Source organism: Pelodiscus sinensis, chromosome 7 (assembly GCF_049634645.1).
Source record: "Pelodiscus sinensis isolate JC-2024 chromosome 7, ASM4963464v1, whole genome shotgun sequence".
NCBI lineage: Eukaryota > Metazoa > Chordata > Testudines > Trionychidae > Pelodiscus > Pelodiscus sinensis.
In genome coordinates, this window is record NC_134717.1 from 41,430,049 (window position 1) to 41,448,116 (window position 18,068).

At 42.5% G+C, this 18,068-nt stretch overlaps 1 protein-coding gene across 4 annotated transcripts in view; it reads right to left on the minus strand.

Moving 5' to 3' along the window:
- SLC25A12 (solute carrier family 25 member 12) overlaps nt 1-18,068 on the minus strand; it is an 88,482-nt gene that overhangs the window by 44,611 nt on the left and 25,803 nt on the right. For all 4 annotated transcript variants that reach the window (XM_075933624.1, XM_075933625.1, XM_075933626.1 and 1 more), the window contains exon 5: nt 10,383-10,522. In XM_075933624.1, coding sequence (XP_075789739.1) covers nt 10,383-10,522 — 140 coding nt within the window. The remainder of the gene's footprint in view (nt 1-10,382; nt 10,523-18,068) is intronic.

Genomic DNA, 18,068 nt, shown 5'->3' on the forward strand with positions numbered 1-18,068 from the left:
AACTAATTCGAACTAAGTTAGTTCGAATTAATGTTGTAGTGTAGACGTACCCTCATTTGTGAATGTGAAAAAATGGCTTGAGCCCTGACACCTTTCATTATAAATTAAGCAATTAACAAAACCCTGCTGTATTCCACAAGAAAGCTTCCTTTGGGCTGCCCACAATGCTGCTCTGGGTTATCTTAACATAAATTTCCACTCAGGTATGTCAATAGTGCAAGCTTGCTGTGCACTGTTGCCCAGAATGTTTATAATGACAAAGTCATTACCCCACATCTGGGGGTGTACTAGCTCACATTTGTATACTGAGCTGTGACCAACTACTCCCTTACCCTCACTGTACAAAGTGGAAGTAGCAAAGTTATCTAGGGTTTCAGTGTAGATGGTTCTCTGCGCCATGTCCACAATTCCTTATACTGCATTTTCTGGATTTTCTACCTACTTACTTCCCACAATTTTACTGCATTTCTTTCATACCCACCATGGACATTAGAATCCACCTAACCAAACTTTCTTTTTTAGAATGCTTTCAGTATCTAGATTGTAAACTATAACTGCATAGACTACAACCAGTCTAATTCATCACACTGTACTTTCCAGGGATTTCTAAACAGGAGTGTTTGTAAGCAAGACACAGGAAGTAATTATTCTGCTCTACTCTTCACTAATTAGGCCTTAACTGGAGTTCTGGGTCCAGATCTGGGCTCCACATTTCAGGAAAGAAGTGGACAAATTGGAGAAGGTCCAGAGAAGACCAACAAAAATTATTAAAATTCTAGAAAACATGGCCTATGAGGGAATATTGAAAGAACTGGATGTGTTAGTCTAAGGCTAGGTCTACACTGAAATGTTAAGTTGGAAAAAGAAACGCAATTTGTGGCATGCAAATTGTGTATCTTTTTCCAATTTTCTTTCAAAAGAAGCTTTTCCGAAATTTGGCAGGTGTACACGGCACCAACCCTCAGAAAAAAGTGTTCTTTCAACACATGAGGAAGTTACTCACCTTGGCGCAGTAACGACAGTTCTTCAAGATGTGTGTCCCCGTGGGTGCTCCACTGTAGGTGTCAGGTCGTCCGCAGATCGGAGTTTTCTTGAGCAGTGACCTGCCAGACCGTGCATGCACGGCACATGCCTCGCAACGTTTGTGCCCTTTTGATGTCTCGCTCAGTCCAGCAGATCACTGCTCAAGAAAACTCCGATCTGCAACACCGGGACACATACAGTGGAGTACCCACGGGGACACACATCTTGAAGAACCGTCTCTACTACACCAACGTGAGTAACTTCCTCTTCTTCTTCGAGTGATGTCCCTGTAGGTGCTCCACTGTAGGTGAATATGTAGCTAACTGGTAGGTGGGCCTCAGATTATGGCTTTAGAAAGGTAGACAAGACTGTGGAGGCCACAGTGTCATTAGTTTGAGTCTGCAGAAGTGCATAATGCTTTGTAAATGTATCACTGGTGGACCACGTAGCCACCCTGCAGATACCCCTGAGGGGAACTCCGGGGAGGAAAGCCGTAGAAGCCACCATCCCTCTTCTGGAGTGTGCTCTAATTGTTTGAGGTAGTGGTTTATTCCTCAGAAGGGAACATTGTGTGATGTATGACACTATGAGCTTAGAAATGCATTGTAATGATAGCAGACATCTCTTATGGTGGTCCGCTATAGAGATGAGCAAATGATCCAACTTGAGGAAAGACTTAGTCTTGTCTATATAGAATGCAAGGGCTCTCTGTACATCCAGTAAGTGAAGTATTGCATCCTTTGCTGCAGAGTGTGGCTTAGAGTAGAACAAAGGGAGTACAATAGGTTCGGTTTTGTGAAAGTCTTAACAGACCTTGGGAATAAATGAAGGATGGGAATATAGTATCACATTGTCTCTGTTAAACATGGTATAAGGTGGAGTTGCCATCAGGGCTGCTAGCTCGCTAACTCGACGGGCAGAAGTAATTGCCAGTAGAAAGACTACTTTTAGCATCATGATCGACATCACTCTTGAGGGACAATATATAGTCCAAAATTTTGTGTAATGGTGCACTGTCTGGATCTAGATTTTTGTTAGCACACCAGATAAGGAATCTATGCCACTTCTGGAGAGAGGTGGTCCGGGTAGATTGTTTTCTGCTATGCGAAAGAACTTCCTTCACCAGGTCAGAACGTAGTTGTTCCTCCCAGTAGAGCCAGCAATGAACCAAGCCGGGATGTGGAGGAGTTGTGACTGAAGGTGAAGTAAGGTTCCTCTGTTCTGAGTCAGGAGATCATGCTGAATTGGAAGGTCGTAAGGAGGCAGAGGAAACATCAAATAGAGATAGGGGAACCATAACTGACACGCCCAAAATGGTACTATAAGAATAACTGTTGCCATGTTTCTGGTGATCTTCTCGAGCACCTTGGGAATTAGTGGAATAGGAGGGAATGAGTATAAAAGCGGGCCCTTCCAGTTGAGAAGAAAGGCATCTCCTAGAGACCCTGGTCCGATGCCGGATCTTGAGCAGTAATGGCGACACTTCTTGTTTTTGTAGGAAGAAAAGAGGTCTATTTTCAGAATGCTCCAGCGCTGTAAGATGGATTGAAGGACCCAAGAAGGCAGTTCCCATTCGTGGTCTGGGGCAAAGTATCTGCTGAGTGTGTCCACTGTTGTATTGTTTACCCCTGGCAGGTATGAGGCTACAAGGGTGGTGATGTCTCGTATGTACCAATTCCATAATTGAATCACTTCTGTGTATAAAGTGTGGGATCGGGCATCTCCCTGGTGGTTGATATAATTGCCATATGGTTGGTTAATACTCTGGATGATCTTTCCCTGAATGTGTGTTACGAAATGCTTGCATGCATTGAATACAGCCCTGAACTCTAATAAACTGATGTGCAAAGAGGTCTTTTGTGTGGTCCATCATCCTTGTATTGTCATAGCACTCACGTGGGCACCCTATCCATGGAGGGATGCATCGGTAGATATGTGCACAGATGGTTGGTTTTGATGAAAAGGTAAACCTGCTAATAGATTGCCAGGATTGGTGCACCATGCAAGAGATTGTAAAACGTGAGGTGAAGGAGAAACTCGCATGTGCAGTTGCTTCTTGCGATGAGCATAAACCATCACAAGCCAATGGTGAAGACAGACACAGTGTAAGCGGGCATAGTCGACCACATAGCTTGTAGCAGCCATGTGACCTATAAGTTGGAGACAGGTGAGTATGGGGACTGTAGGGCTGATGGTAATCGTAGTAACCAGCTCTTTGATTGCTTGGAATCTCTGCATGGGGAGGTATGCCCATGCGGATACTGAATCCAGCTGAGCACCTACAAATTCTATGGTTTGTATAGGTTGCAGTGTTGATTTTTGTACGTTGAGTATAAGGCCCAACAGATCGAATGATCTTGAGCGTGTTACTGCGGATTATGTAGCGCTAGGAAGAAGGATCCAAGAATTTGGAGCGCAAGTGGTATTCTCCTCCATCCTCCCTGTTGAAGGGAAAGGACTGGGCAGGGATCATCGAATTGAGGACGTAAATGCGTGGTTGCGCAGATGGTGTCGCAGAGAGGGCTTTGGTTTCTTCGACCATGGGACTCTGTTCCGGGCGCAAGGATTGTTAGGAAGAGATGGGATACACCTAACGAAGAGAGGAAGGAGCATCTTCGCGGGCAAGCTTGCAAACCTAGTGAGGAGGGCTTTAAACTAGGTTCGTCGGGGGACAGTGACCAAAACCCTGAGGGGAGTGGGAAAGCCGGATACCGGGAAGAAATGCGGAGAGGAAGGGGCAAGAAAGGAGGACCCATGTTTCGAATGGAGAAGATAGGACAATCAACTGGTTACCTGAAGTGTTTGTACACTAATGCGAGAAGCCTGGGCAACAAACAGGAAGAACTGGAGGCCCTGGCCCAGACCAAGAAATATGATTTAATTGGGATAACAGAGACTTGGTGGGATGACTCGCATGACTGGAGCGCTGTCATGGAAGGATATAGACTGTTCAGGAACAACAGGCAGGGGAGAAAAGGAGGAGGAGTTGCACAATATGTAAGAGAGCACTATGATTGCTCTGAACTCCAGTATAAAGAGGGAGAAAAACCTGTTGAGAGTCCATGGGTTAAGTTTAAAGGAGCAAACAACAGCATTGATGTTGTGGTTGGTGTTTGCTACAGGCCACTGAATCAGGTGGATGAGGTAGATGAGGCTTTCTTCGGACAACTGAGCAAAGCTTCCAGATCGCAGGCCCTGGTTCTTGTGGGGGACTTTAATCACCCTGACATATGCTGGGAAACCTATACGGCAGTACACAGGCAATCCAGGAAGTTTTTGGAGAATGTTGGGGATAACTTCTTGACACAGGTGCTGAAGGATCCGACCAGGGGCCGTGCGCAGCTTGACCTTCTGCTCACAAACAGGGAGGAACTAATAGGGGAAGTGGAGGTGGGTAACAACCTGGGAAGCAGTGATCATGAGATGGTAGATTTCAGGATCCTGATGAAAGGAAGAAAAGAGAGTAGTAAAATACACACCTTGGACTTCAAAAAAGCAGATTTTGACTCCCTCCGAGATCTGATGGGCAGAATCCCCTGGGATGTTAACATGAAGGGGAAAGGAGTCCAGGACAGCTGGCAGTATTTTAAAGAAGCCTTATTGAAGGCACAGAAAGAAACCATCCCGACGCGTAGCAAGAGAGGCAAACATGGTAGGAGACCGGACTGACTTACAGGGGAAATCCTTGGTGAACTTAAGCACAAAAAGGAAGCTTACAAAAAGTGGAAACTTGGACAAATGACCAGGGAGGAGTTTAAAGGTATAGCTTGAGAATGCCGGGGGGTTATCAGGAAGGCGAAAGCGCAAATGGAATTGCGACTGGCTAAGGATGTGTAGGATAACAAGAAAGGTTTTTACAGGCATGTTAACAAGAGGTGATCAGAGAGGGTGTGCGGCCCCTAATGGATGAAGGAGGTAACCTAGTGACAGATGATGTGGGGAAAGCTGAAGTACTCAATGCTTTCTTTGCCTCTGTATTCACGGACAAGGTCGGCTCCTGGACTTCTGCGCCAAGTGACGCAAGATGGGATGAAGATGGACAGCCCGTGGTGGGTAAAGAACAGGTTAGGAACTATTTAGAAAAGCTAAATGTACATAAATCCATGGGTCCGGACTTAGTGCATCCGAGGGTACTGAGGGAGTTGGCAAATGTCATTGTGGAGCCTTTGGCTATTATCTTTGAAAAGTCGTGGAGATCGGGAGAAATCCCGGATGATTGGAAAAAGGCAAATGTAGTGCCCATCTTCAAAAAAGGGAAGAAGGATGATCCAGGGAACTATAGGCCGGTCAGTCTTACCTCGGTTCCTGGAAAAATCATGGAAGGGACCCTTAAGGAATCCATATTGAGGCACTTGGATGAGAGGAAAGTGATTAGGAATAGTCACCATGGATTCACAAAGGGCAAGTCTTGCCTGACCAATCTGATTAGCTTCTATGATGAGGTAACTGGCTCGGTGGACATGGGGAAGTCAGTGGATGTTATATATCTTGACTTTAGCAAGGCTTTTGATACGGTCTCCCACAATATTCTTGCCAGCAAGTTAAGGGATTGTGGATTGGATAAATGGACGGTAAAATGGATAGAAAGATGGCTAGAAGGCCGGGCCCAGCGGGTAGTGATCAATGGCTCGATGTCAGGATGGCGGTCGGTTTCTAGCGGAGTGCCCCAAGGTTTGGTTCTAGGACCGGTTTTGTTCAATATCTTTATTAATGATCTGGATGAGGGGATGGATTGCACCCTCAGCAAGTTTGCGGATGACACTAAGCTGGGAGGAGAGGTAGATACGATTAAGGGCAGAGATAGGGTACAGAATGACAGACAAATTGGAGGACTGGGCCACAAGAAATCTGATGAGGTTCAACAAGGACAAGTGCAGAGTCCTGCACTTGGGACGGAAGAATCCCAAGCATAGTTACAAGCTGGGGACCAACCTGTTAAGTAGTAGTTCTGCAGAAAAGGACCTGGGGGTTACAGTGGATGAGAAGCTAGATATGAGTCAACAGTGTGCCCTTGTAGCCAAGAAAGCTAATGGCATATTAGGTTGCATTAAGAGGAGCACTGCCAGCAGATCCAGAGATGTCATCATTCCCCTTTATTCGGCTTTGGTGAGGCCGCATGTGGAGTATTGTGTCCAGTTCTGGGCCCCCCACTACAAAAAGGATGTGGACGCATTGGAGAGGATCCAGCGGAGGGCAACCAAAATGATTAGGGGGCTGGAGCATATGACTTATGAGGAGAGGCTGAGGGATTTGCGTCTGTTTAGTCTGCAGAAGCGAAGAGTGAGGGGGGATTTGATAGCAGCCTTCAACTTCCTGAAGGGAGGTTCCAAAGAGGATGGAAAGAGGCTGTTCTCAGTAGTGACAGATGGCAGAACAAGGAGGAATGGTCTCAAGTTGTGGTGGGAGAGGTCCAGGTTGGATATTAGGAAAAACTATTTCACTAGGAGGGTGGTGAAGCACTGGAATGGGTTACCTAGGGAAGTAGTGGAGTCTCCATCCCTAGAGGTGTTTAAGTCTCAGCTTGACAAAGCCCTGGCCGGGTTGATTTAGTTGGAATTGGTCCTGCCTAGAGCAGGGGGCTGGACTTGATGACCTTCTGAGGTCTCTTCCAGTTCTATGATTCTATGAATGTTCGTTCGGTTGTTGCGACCATGCGATGCGTGTCTAGTTCCAATGTGCCTTTCACTAAGGAATCATCAGGATACGCAAAAATGCTCAAGGCTTGTCTTCAAAAGTAAGCTGTGACAACAGCTAATGTCTTTGAAAATACTCTGGGACCCAACGAAAGGCCGAATGGTAGCACTCAGTATTGATAATGATCTGTGCCCACCACGAAACTGAGGAACTGTCTGTGTGCAGGGTGAATAGTTATGGGGAAATAGGCATCCTGAAGGTCGAGGGCTGCAAACCAGTCTCCCTTCTCTAATGCTGGAATTATTGATGCTAGGGTAACCATCTTGAATCGTTGCTTTCTTAAATATCGATTCAATCTACGGAGGTCTAAAATAGGCCTCCATCCTCCCGTCTTTTTTGGTATGAGGAAAATAATGGGAATAAAACCCCTTGCCTCTGAAGGCCTTGAGTGCTATTTCCACTGCTCCTAGGCCTAGTAGTCACTGCACCTTCTGCTTTAGTAGGTCTTCTTGAGACGGGTCCCTGAAGAGGGATGGGGAGGGAAGGGAAGTGGGGGGGAGGGAATGTGGTAAAGGGGATGGTATACCCTAATGTTATAATTTCAATGTTTAAGGCCTTTCCATCATCGCTGGGCTGCCATCACAAGGGACCATTGTGATGGCAGCCCAGCGATGATGGAAAGGCCTTAAACAGTGGTGAAAGATCATGGTAGATTCTGATGCTCTGTGAGAGATGGGAAGATTTTGCAGACCCTCAACCAACAGGTCAAACTTGCTGCTTGTTTGCCTGGTTGCCGGTATTACGAGCACTCTGTGGTCATCTCCTCTGCAGCCACCGTTTGCTGTTAGAGTGGTCAAAAGGGTATCTAGAGTAGGAGAACTGTTGCTGCTTTTGATATGGGGTGTATCATGTTTGACGGTACAGGGGAGTATACATCCCTAGTGTTCGCAGTATTGTCCTGGAGTCTTTGCTAGAATGTAACACATTGTCTGTTTTTTTCAGCAAATAATTTGTTTGTTGAAAGGAAGATCTTCGACCTTCGACTGCAGCTCATGAGGGACCCTCTCCAGTTGTAACTAGGAGGCTCTCCTCATAATTACTGAGGTCACTGTAGCCCTGGCTGCTGTGTCTGCTATGTCAAGCAGTATTTGGAGGGCTGTCCTAGAAGAAGCATAGCCCTCTTGAACTATGGACTTTAGAATGGGTCCTCTTAGAGCCTGGTAAGTGCTGTAGTAGGGAAGTGAGTTTGGTGTAATTACTGAAGTTATGATTAGAGAGCAACACTGTGCAGTTGGCTATATGCAGGAGTAAGATCAAGGAAGAATATATATAGTTTCCTGGCAAAGAGATCCATGCGTTTATTATCCTTCTCCATCGTGTTTTTGTATTGAGGGAGTTTGGATCTATGCTGGGCAGCATCTACCACCAATGAATTTGGTTGAGATTGAGAGAATAAGAAGTCAGCTCCCTTTGGGAGGGACAAAATATCTTTTGTCCGCCCTTTTGTTAGTTGGTAGTGCTGACGCTGGAGTCTGCCAAATTTCATCAGCTGCCTCCATGATGGCCTCATCAATCGGTATTGCAATTCTTCCCCATTGTGATGGTTGAAGATTCTTAAGCAACTTGTGTTGCTTTTCTGATATTTCCACTAGGGTGATGTCACCCTCTTAAAAAGCTCCTGAAATTGCCTAAGATCATCAGGAGGGGATTGGTCAACAGGGATGATCACTTCGTCAGGGGATCATGACGACTGGTCAATTGGTGAGACATCTGATGGGTGGTACTTCACCTCAACCTCTGGTAGTCAACCCTCTTCTGATTCGGAATGGTGAGCTGTAAAGGGGGCATTGAGTGGTGATCTCGTGACTCCGTGGCTGTGAGAGGGTTGTGGGGAAACTGAGGGAGCACGGGAAGCCTGGTGACTGTGACAGCAAGAATAGTCATAGCCAGAATGATGACAAGTATGGCGAGGTGGGTCATATCTAGAGTAATACCGGTGGTATGTTGGGCTATGTCGTCTAGGGTAGGAGTGCACTGGAGAAACATAATGAGATAGATGGCCAGTCCTGTGATGCATCTGGTGTTGTACCAGAAGATGTGGAGACCATGGTGAGTGCAGTGAGCCCCTTGAAGAAGAAGGAGAAGAATGATATAGGTATCTTGTGTAGGGGGATGGTGATAAACAGTACCTCGACGCGCAACGTGCAGTTTGATCACAAGGGGAATGTCCCCTGTTGTCTGTTGGTAGATGAGTAGGACAGAGATGGCAGTGCCGAAGATGGTTCCAGTGAAAATGTCACTGGTAGCACTGAAGCAGATTTACAGGGTGCTTTCTTCATTGCTGAAGGGCTGAAGCGTATGGTGCCAAAGATGCGCGTGCTGTTTGTGTCAAAGCCTTTGGTGTTGGAGGGGTGGTTCTATGAATGGCCAGTGCTGAAATGTGGACGCATTCCTTGGACGCAGCGTTGCTTTTCCGGGATACTGGAGGTATCCTGGAAAAGCAATACAGTCTAGACATAGCCTAGAAAAGAAAAGACAGAGAGGATATGGTAACAGATTTCAAGTACCTAAAAGGGTGTTACAAAGAGGATGGAGAAAAATTATTCTCTTTAACCTCTGATGATAGGACAAGAAGCAATGGACTTAAATTGCAGCAAGGGAGGTTTAGGTTGGACATTAGGAAAAACTTCCTGCCAGGGTGATTTAAGCACGGAAATAAATTGCTTAGAAGGTTGCAAAATCTCCATCACTGGAGATTTTTAAGAGCAGTTTATATAAACACTGGTCATGGATGGTCAAGGTAATATTTAATCTTCCATGACTGCAGAGGACTGGACTAAGTCACCTCCAGAGGTTCCTTCCAGTTCTATGACATCTGCAATTATTTCCAAAATGAAAACAATTTAATGTTATAGGGCAGCCCTGGAATTACATGTCAGTTATGACATTTTAATTTTCCTTAGACCTACTAGCCAGAAAACCACAACAAAAATTTAGTCTGAGTTGATAATTTGAAATTGTACAGAATTCAATTACCTACATAAGTTTGCAAAATCTTTCCCCTTAATTACAATGTACGTCTGTTCACATTTTCTTTCTTTCCTTTTTTGCTGACAACTCCTTTCCCCTTCTAATGTAGAGTAGTATGGTTCTGGGAGTGACAACTTTTAAAGTCCTGTCCCCACAGGACTGTCTCAAAGGAAGATTTTTGGCACAATGCAAGTTTGGCCTTATAGAAGAATGCATGGCACAAGGGTCTTAAACTTCAGCGATGCAGTAATGTGTGTTATGGGGAAATGCAGGGTAAGTAATAGAAAAAACTTTACAAAGCTAAACAAAAAGTTAAGCAATATAACAAAATGCCAAGAGAAGCCATGAAATAACAGCCAGTTGAGCTATTCAGAGCCCAATCCTTTCCCTATTGAAATCAATTTTGCCACTGAACTCCAATGGGAACAAGAATCAGACATACACTGTGATTAACTAACTGTGAGTAACTATAAACGAGGGGATGTTTTAGAAGTAAAATTTATCCTGCCCTCCAATGTGCTCTCATTGTATCATATGTATCAAACAGTGATAGTGTAGCTGTGTTCTGATTAGTTCATCTGGACAACAAATCTCTCGCCATCATGTAATAACATTAATTTATAATGGCATTAATGCTGAACAACTGACAGAGCTAATGGTCAATGCATGAAAAAAAAAACCCACAACCAACTGACCTGCAGAAACTGTGTAAACTCTGAGTAGGTAAGATGTTTCTTCCTGTTATGTCCAAAATGCAGTCGAATAAACTCACAGTCCCAGTTAAAAGGGATATGATGATGAATAATGGTCTGTCCAAAAATTTCTTTGACATTTTCTTGGGAGAGGAAAAAAAGTAAATGAGTTGTAGGATAAAATAATTCACCCCATCTAAATGTTCCTGGTAGAAAACAAAGTTTTATAAAGCCATTGAGAAAGTGGTATAATCTGGTCACTTTAGAATAATTGGTAAGTTGCATAGTCAGAGCCACTTGTAAGAACACATTTGCTATAGAATTTAATGCTTAATCTTGTACATTACTATGTAAAGCCATGGAATTAATAATTTCACATTTTATTTTAATTAAGAAGCAATTTCTCTTGTGCATTATAAATAACTGATACTTTATACTCTGATACAAAAATCAATAGTAGTTCCCCATTTCTGCAAGGAGTCAAATTAAGCCTTTTATCAAAAACATGAATACCTACATCACTGTCTAATGCAATATTTGTCATACTAAGTATGGTTTGATTGAGACTTGATTATTACATTCACACTAGCCTGAATACGTCTATTGAAGATAGGCATAAGAAATGCCACCTAAAGCATATCATTAGCTCAGCAGAAAGCACCTTATTAAAAGCTTCTGATAGTGTCATAAAATATGGCCCTGACACAGAAATCAAACCCTATAAAACATGATTGGTAGTCTCAGTTATTAAAATGTTTTAAGATAAGTGAAATTAAAGATGTCACCTTTTAAATGAAGTAGGGTGGGGGGGAACACATTATAGGGTATGGAATTCTATTATGTGTACTGTACAACAAATCAGTTCCAAACCGAATAGTATTTTGTCCTTAATAACAAAGCCTGATACAAAAAATTTTACATGAGTATTATGTGTGTGCAAATGGCCAACTAGACACAACTAGACATTTGTTTATGCAAATTGGACACATGCAAATTAGGATAGCACTCAGTTTTCAAAATTCAGCTCAAATTTAACATTTAAATCAATTCTAAATTTTCTAATGACACTCATTTATAACCAACTAATTTAAAAGTCCACTACAGAGATTAAGTTAAAAAGAGAAATGCTAAAATATTTTTGTTAAGTCAGGACCACTTCTTTTTTCTGTGATCAACTTAGTTAGCTTACTTAATATTGTTTGAGTTTTCATTAATCAAGATTATTAGAGGTACATTATTAGAGGACTCTTACCCTATGAACACAGTTATCTACTGTTTCTAAGAAGAAATTCACAGATGTGGACTCCAATATTTTTCTGTCCATTTTTCCATCTTGAAGGAAATCTGTTGCCTTCTCTATAGTAAATGATTAGTTCATTTGTTCATACTTTAAAATACATGCTTTTTTAGGTGTATAGCTGTCTTCTTTACACTCCATGAGTCAATGATATTCCATGATTTTAGAGGCTTATTGTTTCAGTGTATGAAAAATCATTGTGGGAAAGAAAAAAAAAGACTAATGGAAATCTAGGGAAGGGGTCAGAGTCCCAGATCAATTAATTAATGTAAAAGATTGGAGTTTCGGTTATGTCATTTGCCTCAAATTATAAAGTATACATCTCTATATATATAAAAAAAAGTTTTTCCTGCCACACAACAGAATGATGTCATGAGGCTCTTGGTGAGCACAGCAAGCAGTAGGTGCAGCCCACTAGTTTATTTTAAAGGAGAGATTGCTAAATGAGGACAAAATGATAATAAAGTTACCAGGAATAGGTAAGAGCAGTCAAATAATAAAACCAGGTTGATATAAATATAAGTAGTCAAAAATTCCTAAGTGCAGTGAGAGAAATAGAACAATTATGCACAAAAGGAAATGAAACACATTTTGCTGCCCTTGTTTCAAAGCTCTTAATTTAATGGTAAGTACTAAACCTACTACTTATATCTAGAGACCAAACACCAGGAGACTTGGATTTATTCTCCAATCTACCACTCAACTCCTGGTCAAGTCACTTAGAATCTGTAAGCATTACTTATACAGCCAAGTCAACATTGTCCCCTGCCGTGCTAGCAAAATGGAACCATATTGTATATGGGACAGGGGAACACTAATGCTGTAACTGGGTCCACTGATCCAATTGGGTCTGTAGTGTAAATAAACCCTAAACTTGTAACAGTTTTCCCATCTTGAAGTTTGCTTTTGCAAAGTACTCAAATATCATGAAGCGTGATGTAAAGTTTCAGAGTTTCCGTTAGACTGTAACAATAAGAAAAAAAAACAATCTAGAAACCATGTGATGAAAAGCCCTCAATCTTTGCATAAATCTTCCTTTAAGCATCTTCCCCAGACACTACTTATAGCTCTGAGACTGAATCTCCACCTGTCAATGTTGTCTATGAGATTTTATAACCGGCTATCACTAAATACATTTAAAAATCTGGCCTCTGATCCATATGACTAAAGATGTAAATAGGTGCCTAACTTTCACTGATTTGGAAGCTGGGCACTTGGGTACTTTTCAAAATCCTGCTAGGTGCCTAAATACTTTAAAAAATCTGGCCTAATCTTAATGATCTGAATTTAAAACTACCAAAAAAGATTAACAATTATTAGTATATATTAATCTTTCAGGAAGCTGGATATGGGGACACACTTTGGTATCTTATACTTTGTTCCACATAAATGTTATGTACAAAGTCAAAGATACAGAAATGATTAGCAATTTGAATTAAACTATAATGCTCAAAAACATTAGAGTCTTCAGCTACTTATGGGAGAGGCGTTAAAATACAGGACTCATTCACAGTAGATGGAATTGCTACTTCCTGACAATGTTACCCTCTTGTAGCACTATGCCAAGCACTGGTTTCTTATTTTATCCAGTTTTGTGGGTTCCTTTCTGACATGAAAAGGAATGGCAATTATCCCAAATTCATGTACAATTAACAAGAATGCAGTGGCAAGGGTTTCAGAAGTATAGTTGTATGCTGGTTTCTGTAAACAAAGTGGTGACCACCTGCACATCTGTCACACTGTACCATGCTCTAATTTTTCTTTTTATTCTGTTTTATCACAACAGGTACAGGTATTTACACTTCTAAGTCTCAGCTAAAAGAGTATTTATAGTAACAGAAATTGATAAACATCGGCTCATGTATTACTTTTATTTCCCAAAACAGAAGTCAGCAAATTATCAAAGATAAACTGCTTGTAGTTCTGATAGAAACATTCAGATGAGTAAGAGATTAGACAGCAATTAATTAAACTTAAAACAAATGTAAAACACACCATTTTATTACAATTTGATGGAAGTTTTTCATTGCACCCATCAATCCATGCTGCTTTTTTACTGACATGTCATCCCAGTGTTTACTAATCTTTCTGTGGTGGAGTTATCTTTTGCTGAGTAAATAGTCTCCTCCAAGGCAGATACCTGTTTAGCTCCATGAAGAAGCCTGGATGGGGGCTGACATACAAATGGCATGGCAAGAGCACAGCCCTGAGATGCATCCAATTTCCCATCACCCCCAGGAGTGATAATTCTAAAGCCACATACAAATCCACAACTCCAGCATGCCAGTGCACTACCTCCAAATTAGAGACAAGTGGTTAGACAAAATGTTTACCTGACTGCTGCAAAATTTTCCACCTGAACACTTAAAGCAAAATTATAGCCGTATTTGAACAGCATTTATTGGAACGTTATACACACAGGATTTTGTTCAACCACCCTTAAATATTTTGAAGATAGGTTAGGACTAATGTCAGCATGTGAGGCTCAGTAAATTTTCTCCAAAAGGAGATCCTATTCAAACAATATTCAATTTTAGAGGAAGAGGCTAAATACCAATTCTGAGTTCCAAGAATGCAGATACAAAGGGGAGCGACACTCTCTGCTTGTTTCTCAGTGATCAGGAATGGAAGCATCTAGGAGTCCAAAGACCTTTCCGAGTTTGAAAAAGGGGCGTTGTGCTAATGCCATCTGCCCCTCTCCAGATATGGAGCATGACATAAGAACCCAAATAGAACACAAGTACAACTGAGCACAACCATGAGTCCCCAAACCCATCCACCCAAAGGGGAGGAAGGGGCTATGGTACTGCAGAATCATAACATTGTTCTTCAAGCCTTTTGATCTGAGCTACAGCATTGAAAGTTTTCTATTTATATATTTGTTTTATTTTTATATACTGTACTTTATTTTTTTAAAACTGTGGACAAATAGTAGTATCAGCTGCAACTAGAAATAACACAAGCTGTTCCATATAGCTAACACTGCACCTACATTATGAAAATCTCCAACAGTCCTTATCTTTTAATCTTGGCTTTCCACTGAGCAGAGGGCTAATCAAGATGAATTGTACAGCAATTTATAGTGCTTAGCATATTCTAGTTATGGCTAAGATCACTGGAAATGCACATGCTGAAATTTCCATGTTACTAGAGCCCTGCAGGGATAAAAAAAATTCAATCCGCAACCACATCTGTATCTACAAAAATGAGCCGCAAATATCCACATCTACAGATGCAGATACCCACGGATATAAAGCAGATATCCAGAAATTTGCAGGGCTCTGCATGTTGCTTCAAAAATTGATAAACATTCTGGAGATATGGGGCATTTTAAATGATTTTGGCAGAATGTAAGCTTCAGGATTCAGATGATGTTATTGCACATACATTAAAAAAAAAAGGAATGGCAAAACCCCTCACCAACACTTTAACACTAGTGTAAGCAAAGAGCCAAAACTGGCTGTTGCACATCTTGGTCCTTAGGTGACAGCTATTCCAGCGTATCTTACACCAAATGCTTGTATTTTAAATTTAAAAAACACTTAAAATGAATTACATTTAATCAAAAATTGAAAACATTTCCTTGGAACAAGAAGAGAGTCATTGTCTCAGACGGGGAGGGCAATAATTTTTAAAAGGGGGACACTTTATACATTTTTGAAGGGGCAGGACCAGGAGACTTCTTGTGCTACCCTGGACACAGACCCTGATTGCCCTGGGGATGAGGGAGCGCTTGAAATCTTTGCCCCCTTCCCCTAGAGAGAATCGCCAGCTGTTCCCTCTGGTGCTGTGAGCCCCTGGCAGAGAGGAGACTTCATGCGCTCCCCCATCCCAGGTCTCGATTGGCCCAGGGGTGAGGGAGTGGTAGGGTGGCCGCGGGCCAAATCCACTGGCTTGGTGGGTTGGATCTGTTCCGTGGAGACTGTCTTGTCCAACCCTGATCTAAGACACCCATGAGATGGGGTTTTCAACTGTGTCTCAACAGTTCTTGATATACTGGATAGTACACAGAATTAAAGTGGCTTTTTAAGGGATCTTGGCTAATACCCCTGGATTCTGAATTCTTTCATCTCTTTCTGACTTCTCCCTAAATTTATTTTATGAGAATATTAAAGCTTGTAAATGAGCCTCACAAAATATGTTTGTGGAGCATATAACTTCAGGAGACTTGAACGTTTAGTCTCACTATATGTACAAGGTCATCATTTTATATAAGCAATGCTTATAGTTCGTGAGGTTTTCAGTATGGTTTTAATCATGCTGGACACAGCTCATCCAAAAACCACATTAGACATTTACTCTGCCAGCCTGCATAGCAGAGCATGTAACTCCCCATCACCTCTCAAAGTAAAAAGTTGCAGTACAGTTACAGACAAAATCTATTCCACAAATAATCTATATCAACATAATCATGTTGGGAAGGGAAGGGTTAAATGAGATTTTATTAATCTAGCCAGGTTCTTTTATGGCCCCATCACTAAAAATCTGAGCATCAATGTAAGCAATGTATTGAAGGTGTTGCTATGATCAATTTTTGCTTTTTCCGCAAAAAGCTAATTTCACACACTTACAACTTCAGGATAAAAAACAAATACAAAGCAAAAGCCTACTGTTATTTGCAAATAACATAAAAACAAAAGTCTGTCTGAAAAGCTCCCTAGAAATGTTGCACAGGTGGTGTGTTAGGGTATGTCTACACTACCCTCCTAGTTCGAACTAGGAGGGTAATGTAGGCATACCGCACTTGCAAATGAAGCCCGGGAGTTGAATTTCCCGGGCTTCATTTGCATAAGCGGGGAGCCGCCATTTTTAAATCCCCGCTTGTTCGAACCCCGTGTAGCGCGGCTACACGGGGCTCGAACTAGGTAGTTCGGACTAGGTTCCTATTCCGAACTACCGGTACACCTCGTGGAACGAGGAATAGGAATAGGAATAGGAATCCTCATGGAACGAGGTGTACTGGTAGTTCGGAATAGGAATCCTAGTCCGAACTACCTAGTTCGAGCCCCGTGTAGCTGCGCTACACGGGGTTCGAACAAGCGGGGATTTAAAAATGGCGGCTCCCCGCTTATGCAAATGAAGCCCGGGAAATTCAAATCCCGGGCTTCATTTGCAAGTGCGGTATGCCTACATTACCCCGCTAGTTCGAACTAGCGGGGTAGTGTAGACATACCCTTAGAGAGTAAGAGAAGGAGGAATCCAAGGGTACGTCTACATAGCAACTGGAAGAAGGCTTCCTAGCTCAAACAGACAGTCATGCACTAAAACACTACAAACAGCAGTGTAGCTTCAGTAACGCAAGCACGCCATTCAGCTGCTGCTGATGGTGCCTGTGGGCCACACTAGGAATGCAAAATTTTGATTAATTGGCTAATCAAACAATCAATAAGGGTGCTTCCACCTTTCAAGTGTAGTAACAGCCACTGGGCTATTGCTATGCTTCAAAGGCAAAGTGCTGCGGGGAGCATGGGGCCAGCAGGGGACTCGAGCAGCCCCCTACTGGCCCCGTGCTCCTCTCAATGTTTCAAAGCAGCAGGACTGCATGGAGTCTGGGTCAGCTGGGGACTCTGAGTCCTCAGCTGACCCGGACTCCATGTGGCACTGCCACTTTGAAATGCCGCAGGTAGCCTGGCGTCAGGCTCCACACAGTGTTTCAAAGTGTTAGCACGACATGGAGCCCAGGGTCAGTGGGGGAGTCCCTCTTCTTTCCCCCCTTCCCTTGCTGCCTCTTTCTGTCAGAGGCAACAAGGGGGCGGAGTGACTGTTCGACTAGCTTGTTGACTATCTGATAATCATTTGCTTATCGGATAGTCGACTATTTGTTCACATCCATAGGCCACATTGTTATTTCGAGCGCAGTCACTCAGGCAGAGCTAGCATATGTTGGTTTACCTATTCTGGGAAGCACCATCCTATCTGCTGCACAACCATAACCCAAGTGTAACAAGTGCAGCAGTATGTCTGCTAGTGTTGAGATTAGAGAGTGGAAAGAGGATGATTCATGGAATGGATAAAAAAAGAACTAAAATCAATGGAAACATAATTCTGTTCTTATTTAAAAGGTCAGGACCATTATTAGTGTTGGCCAAGGTATAAAGGTAATGACTTAATCATTTTGTGTAAATGAACACTTACAAGTCACTGCTTCTGCTGCTGCTGCTGAACTCTTACGCTGTCAATTATCACTATGTAATAGCACTCAAGTGCTCTTCATGTATTTTAAACTATTTACTATTAAAACCAAATTGTGCCTCTCACTTATCGATAACTAGAACTAAGTGGTTCTAGTTGCTGGACTGTAGAGTAGAAAGAACAATGGGACAGAAGAAAAATTAAACACAAAAGCATGTGGAAGGACCAAAGAAAAGAAGGGGACCATTTCTAATTTCACA